We start from the raw sequence: 6,991 nt of genomic DNA, 5'->3' as shown, positions 1-6,991 counted from the left end.
ACAGTGCACGTCTACCTCAAACGAGAGAAAAGAGGGGCAAGAAGCATCATTGACTTGACACTGACACCTCTAAATCTGGAAATGGTCGCCCTCTGGATCCGACGAGCTTATACCAGGTCCAATATTCCCCTTGATGTGGACACGCAGTCGAGTCATGTGTTTCGAGATGCTGAACAGTGTGGAACTGCCTAATTAAACCATATTATGGTCGTGACTAAGAAGTTATCATCAGTGTTACATGACGTACGGCTGTGCTTAAAAAGCCAAATAGTGTGCAGCTCATGAAATCAACATATCTATTACATATTATTCGGCGAAGAAAAACAAAGATCAAAAATCTCCTTTTCCATAAAGGGAATATATACCAAGATGATATAATTCTCTCAAAAAAAGCTTATTAGGTAGGTATAGATTACTAATCAGATATATTTCATAGTTGCTACAAGCAAGTTTATTTAAAAAATTGAACTATGGTGCCTGTTTGATTTGAACCGCGAATTCATATGCAAACCTGAAATTTCTAAAACTTTTTCATCTCTTTTTGTGTTTAATTGAAAACCTAATCCATTTTGTAGAGTAATTTTGCATATGGGAGTTTCAACAGAAATGTGAAAAGAATAGACGGTGGAAACTGCCAGGAGTTTATAGACTGCACAATGATCAACAAATATCACATATGAAAATACATGCAATAGATTTCTTACTTTTTTCCAATAGAAAATATCGCAATTTTGGATGATTTTTGTAATTTCTTAACATACCCTGTCCATTTATGATTTTTTTTCACATATACTCTTTTTTGGTTTTGTTATTTCTCATACGATAGAAAAATAGTTATATCTAAGTCAACGTGTGAGTACAACATGATTGCCAAGATTGATGATCATCTACATTATTTACAAAAAATCAACTGTTCTATTGATAATTATGGAAGTGACTATTTCTCAGCCGACTGAGAACTAACTTCGTTCTCAGTCAAATGATGTCATCAAAGTTCAGTTGCAACTCATGTTGCAACTCACGATTAACACAAATCACGATGCAAATTCAACGGTGTAATATTTGACTGGGAACGAAATTAGTTCTCAGCTAGCAAATCTCGATAATTATCAACAATAGTACAAAGAACTCTAAAATAAAACAAATTGTAAATAGATTTCTGGACCACCTAACCAAGAGTACAAGCACTAGAGCGAGTCGAAGGGGCCACCGTCCTCTCCCCTCCCTTACCGGAGTCGGGCAAACCTTGACGTAGTATATCTACTTGTAGTAGACAGATGTAAAGTCATCGTGCTGATACCTCAAAGGACCAGTATATCAGGGCAACAACTATTGCCAAAGATGAGAAATATCAATAAGAAGATCCAGACTTGCAACCACATCAACTTACACGATTATCGATCTGATCTTGGCGGGAAGACAACTCCACATGCTATATGTTGGTGCTAGGCGCACTGCCGGAGCAAGAATAGTAGTATAGGAAAGACCTTATTCTAAATTCAGAACCTAGCGGCCGGCTCACCATCCTGAATAAGTGATGAGGACTTCCCAACCAAACTATTACCTCCATCATTGCAAGATGAAGATGATGTTGTTGAGAAGTTGAAGTCCAATAAAGTTAGGATTGGACATATAATAAGAGCTCGTGTGAAGCTACTAAAAGAACAGGTGATCAGGTACTTGATTGATGAGAATTTTATACTGCCTAAGTCTTGTTACTTATGTATGATCAGGTACGAAGAGGGAGTAAGCATCGCACAAGGAGGAGAGGAGCAACTGAACATGGTGCTGGACATGAAGACATTCCATGGACGCGCGAGGGAGGAGTGGGAGGCATGCGCGAAGGAGGAAGATGAAGTCCAGGCCGGTGCTACACTCGGCGCGACCGGCCGCCACGCCGGTCAGCCCGGCCCCACGTCCGGTCAGACCGGCCTCTAGGCCGGATCAGCCCGGCGCCCGCCGGCTCCTGGACCGGTGCCAGCCGGGCACGATCCATGGGGTATGGACCCCTTGTCCGGTCACCACCCAGCGTCAGGTCCGGTTTCAACCGGCCTGCCCGGTCCCTGGCCCGGTCGACCGGCCCCCAGGCCGGCCTTGTGCGAGTCAGCCTCGACCAGATCCCGATCTGGATTGGTTTTTAATGTATTTTCTCGACTTCTGGTGTCCTGAACCCCTATATAAGTGCCCAGGACGCCCCCAAATTAGGTTTAGACCACATTTAAGATAAACCCTAGTTCATAGTTGATTGCTTTGCAACTCTATTGAATCTACACACCAATTCACATCGATCTGGTGTTTTGCTACTGAAAGTCTTGTGTGATCTGCTGTTCCATTGGGAATTAGACGGTTGCAACTTACCGCTTCGTGGTCGGCGGCTACGTGCGCAAGTGTGTGGAGTTACGAATATCTCGCAGGGTTGAGAGCTATTGCATTGGTTGAGAGCTATTGTCAGCGTCATACAAATTATCATCCTCTTCACCATCGTGTATCTCCGATGTGTTCATCGTGTGTTCATCACCACCCCCATCGCTTACTGAGAAGATCAACCAACCTCTTATCAATAAGGCACCTGAAGTGCCTGAAGAAATTAAAACCTTTCGGGTTCTTACGTATGGTGACATCACGGTGGTACATCAGCAATTTGTTGAACACAGCCTTTTGAAACGTAGACGAGACTTGTTAAACAGCACATCAGCTGATGCAAGGTAAACGTGCAAAAATACAGAGTTCGTACTCAAATACATGGACAGAATGGACGATTGACTACAGAAATGACCGCGCTTGCAATGTTTCGAGAAGCAATCCTACTTCCAAATAAAAATCGTGCTATATAGCCGTCAGTTATTCTTAGTTGAACATCAGCACTAGATAAACGTCCACCGACTCTGAATGTCTAAACACAGCAATAGATAAATATCGTTATATCTGGATGACTAAAAGGAGTCAATTTGTGTGAATCCACAAGTCTCCAAACGCACATTCGAAATTAAAATTGAGTCGCCAAAACAGCATTAATTTAAGTAACAAGTAAAGCCTGCACCAATGCATCCGTACTCAGCTGTAGCACTCGTCGCTTTCAGTTGTGGACTGTGCCAAGAAATTGCGACCACTTTTCTACAGGAAACCGCGTACCACCTTCAGGCTCTATATTAAGCTTCTCCCTCCATATCCACCACCCAGGCACACCGACTCATCATCCAGCTAGAGCAACAGCAAAATAAGCAGAGCAGCGACGATCACCTAGACTAGAAGTAGATCGAGCAGAGCAGCAACTAGTGATCTAGCAATGGCAGTGGCACCGGCGTCGACCATGGAGGCCGAGCAGCCCCTCCCTGGCTTCCGGTTCCACCCCACGGAGGAGGAGCTCCTCGGCTTCTACCTCTCCCACGTCGCACTCGGCAAGAAGCTCCACTTCGACATCATCGGCACGCTCAACATCTACCGCCACGACCCCTGGGACCTCCCAAGGCTGGCCAAGATCGGGGAGAGGGAGTGGTACTTCTTCGTGCCGCGTGACCGGAAGGCTGGCAGCGGCGGCCGGCCGAACCGGACGACGCAGCGCGGGTTCTGGAAGGCGACGGGGTCCGACAGGGCCATCCGGAGCGCCGCCGACCCCAAGCGGGTCATCGGGCTCAAGAAGACGCTCGTCTTCTACCAGGGCCGCGCGCCAAGGGGCACCAAGACGGACTGGGTGATGAACGAGTACCGCCTCCCCGACCACGCCGCCGGCGCCGCGCCGCCCAGGGAGGACACGGTGCTGTGCAAGATATACCGGAAGGCCACGCCGCTCAAGGAGCTCGAGCAGAGAGCCTCTGCGACCGCGATGGAGGAGATGATGATGCAGAGGCCCGGCTGGAACGGAGGATACGGCGGCGAAGCCAGAGCGTGGCCGGCCCCGGTCACCATCTCCACCGGCGACGACTATCTGTCGTCGTCCGACGACGTCCAGGACAATTTCCTGTTCCACTCCTCCTCCTCGTCGGCAGCGCCATCTGGCAACAGCAAGAATGACGACGCGCCCAGGGAAGCCAAGAAGGAAGCGGACGTCGCCGCAGTCACCGTGGCGTCGGCGTCCGCTTTGTCTCTACAGCAATCTGCGAACGTGCCCTCCAACTTCCAGCTCCCGGCGGCCAACCCTCCATGCAGTATCCAGATCCCGGCGGCGAACCCGACCTGCAGCCTCGAGCTACCGGCGGCGAACCAAGGAGTGTTCGACTGGCTGCAAGACCCGTTCCTGACGCAGCTGCGGAGCCCGTGGCAGGACCAGCATTGCCTGTCCCCTTACGCCCATCTTCTCTACTATTGAGGGAATGACTATCAAGGGAACTACTGACGAGCTAACGATCCATCTTCAGATGCAAGTTGTGCAAGCTCGGAGCATAACAGGGTTACCTCTGAATTCAGTTGTACATAGGAGTACTCCTAGTACCTACCTAGATGTCCGTCGTTTCTTTTATGCATTTTAGTAAAAGGTGGCGATGACCTAATGATGTTTAACATGACAATGCAACCAAGGTCGCAATGAATTAATTTTGTGTTAGGTTATCTGGTAATGGCCAAACTTCATAAACCAATATGATTGGTTTCTATTTCCTTTTGAGAAGCACAGGCTCCCCAAACCTCGTCTTATCTTATCTGATACTAGGACAAAATGACTCGCATTAAATTGTTTTTTGGATTGTATTTCATCCGCCTATATATATTGGAGAACATACATATTAACTACAAATGCATATAACTTAGTACCTAATTGAAGTATTAATCACCTGTAGTTTTAGTAGACGTAATTGCAACTTTTAGAGTACAGATTATTTTCGAAGCACTAGGACAACAAAACGAAATTGCTAATCAAATTTCATTCTTCTATAATAAATTAATTCTCCTCGGGCAACCCAAGGACTCATACATAAAGGTTGTTTCGATTTAAAAGAAGTTTGTTAAAATTTATGAAAACTTTGCTTAGATTTAAGAAAAGGTTGCCTAATAAAAGTTTGCTCTTGCTTATTTTACTTTTTATTTATATTCTTAGTTTTTATCATGTTCCCATTTCCTATTTTCCTTTTTAGTTTCTTAAATTTGTATTTAATATTTATTTTCACTTTTGCGTTCATTTTTTTTAAAATTTTTCTTACCAATTTTTTCCTAGCTTTTTTTTTTGTATGTTTGATGGTTTAATATTTTAACTTCTCATATATTTATATTGCTAAGGTCAAAGCATATTCAGAATAGTAAGTCCTTTATGTTTGTGTGGTGAAACATTTTAAAACACCATGACGATTATGCACGGATAGTTTCCATGTAAGTATGAAAATCATTCCAAACCCTAGATACAAATAAAATAAAAACATTTATATTGTGCTATAAAGTATTAACAATATAAAAGTTTAATGTATTTTTTGGTGAAATGTTTTTATCTATTTTATTTTATTTGTACCTTTTAAAATGAATACACATATAGTGAAATAATCCTGAAAAACGTGAAGAAAGGTCAAAAAAAAAACATCTCTCATGTGCTATGAGGAGTTATGAACATAACAGTTAATCTTACGTATTACCAAAAAATGATTCAAAATTGTGTTCTTCTATATTGAAAATGGAATTGCATCTATTCAAGAAGATCGTTCAACATTAAAAGTTCATGAGAAATTTAAATTGCTAGTGAAAGGATCTGCATGTCGGCTAAGGGGGTGAATAGGCAGTCTAAGACAATTACAATTTTGGCTTACATAAATAGGGAAATAAAATAACCGTTAATTTATCAAGCACAAAATAAAAATTAGCTACTCAACTATGTGCACCAATAATTGATGCTAAATAAGATAAACAACAAGGTGATGAAAATACATATAACTTCAAGCATTATGGCCATCAGAAATATAAATGCATAAGTAAATATATAGAAATAACCGATGCACACAGAGATGATGATGTATATCCTGAAATTCAATTCTGAAGGGAAGCTAATCTCCGCTGGAAAGGTGTGGAGTTTATCGAGCATGGACCGACCACATCATTCATGACACACCGAAAAGCATTACAGAGTCCAAAAGGCCTGACTCTGAATTGATACTATCCTTGACGAGTCTTAAAGGTTGTCTTATGTTCATAGAAGGAAGAAAAAGCCATTTGTCCCCCACACCGCTCTTAGCAGTGAACAGTGTTTCTCCTTCTTGAGAGTAGTTGAGAGGGTCACGGCTCCTCTCCCTCCCCTCTCCAGCGGCCTCGCCGGCCGGAGTTGGAGAGGGAGAGGAGGCCGCCTTGTATATTACTGTAGGCTTAGTAGTAGTGGTTGGCCTTGGTGCCAGTTTGGCGTTATGCCGACGGGATGGATTCGGCTGGAGACGGCGAGCTACTCCGGCTGGAATAGGGAGTTTCTCTCGTTCGCTGCTGCGCTCCGGTGGTCGGAGACGGCGACAAGCGGAGCCCTCCGTTCATCTATTTCAATAAAGCTCGAGTGTTGGATGCCAAATCGCAAAGATCTAAGGATGCCTCCAACCCCCTCTTGTGGTCATGGTGATAGACAGGGGGAGAAGAGGGATCCAAAGATCTTCGATTTGGAGTTCGGCACGGAGACGACGAGCGTGCGCGGCGCACGCTGGAGGCTGCTTTCTCGGAGTTCACCAGCGTCGGCCATGGTTCGCCGGCGCTATCTTCGGCGTTTTGAGCCACTCCAAGCCGACTTCATCGTCGGCTATCTATCCTCAGAGTGAGGATCTTCCCCGACCCTGCTTCAGGAAGCAACGCCATCGACGCTCCAAGTGGCAAGGTCCCCGGCGGCGACGATGGTGCCTGAAGGTGGAGCTCTCAGACCGGCGGCGGCGACTGAGGACTCGATCGCGTTTCTGCAACTTTTCTCAGGGTCCTGGTTGTAATATTCTAGGCCTGCTTTTAATCTTCTTTTTCTTAGAGGGCTTGTTTATAAAATGTACCAACCGCTTTGACTAATGAAGCTTCCTGACCTTCGGGGTCTCTCCTGTTCAAAAAAATGTTC

General features: G+C 44.8%; 1 protein-coding gene across 1 annotated transcript; it reads left to right on the top strand.

Moving 5' to 3' along the window:
- The first annotated feature begins 3,203 nt into the window (after positions 1 to 3,203).
- Positions 3,204 to 4,551, top strand: LOC124695292 (NAC domain-containing protein 22-like). Its single transcript, XM_047228150.1, has one exon. It carries the CDS (start codon positions 3,287 to 3,289, stop codon positions 4,304 to 4,306), a length of 1,020 nt encoding a protein of 339 aa, XP_047084106.1. The 5' UTR covers positions 3,204 to 3,286; the 3' UTR covers positions 4,307 to 4,551.
- Positions 4,552 to 6,991: the final 2,440 nt, after the last annotated feature.

The sequence above is a fragment of the Lolium rigidum genome, chromosome 3 (genome assembly GCF_022539505.1).
Source record: "Lolium rigidum isolate FL_2022 chromosome 3, APGP_CSIRO_Lrig_0.1, whole genome shotgun sequence".
Classification (NCBI taxonomy): Eukaryota; Viridiplantae; Streptophyta; class Magnoliopsida; order Poales; family Poaceae; genus Lolium; species Lolium rigidum.
Note: the sequence above shows the minus strand (reverse complement) of the source record. Positions and strands in the feature narration are given on the sequence as shown.

Coding starts and splice junctions, on each gene's coding strand:
- LOC124695292 (XM_047228150.1), top strand. CDS start 3,287: ATGGCAGTGGCACCGGCGTCGACCATGGAGGCCGAGCAGCCCCTCCCT.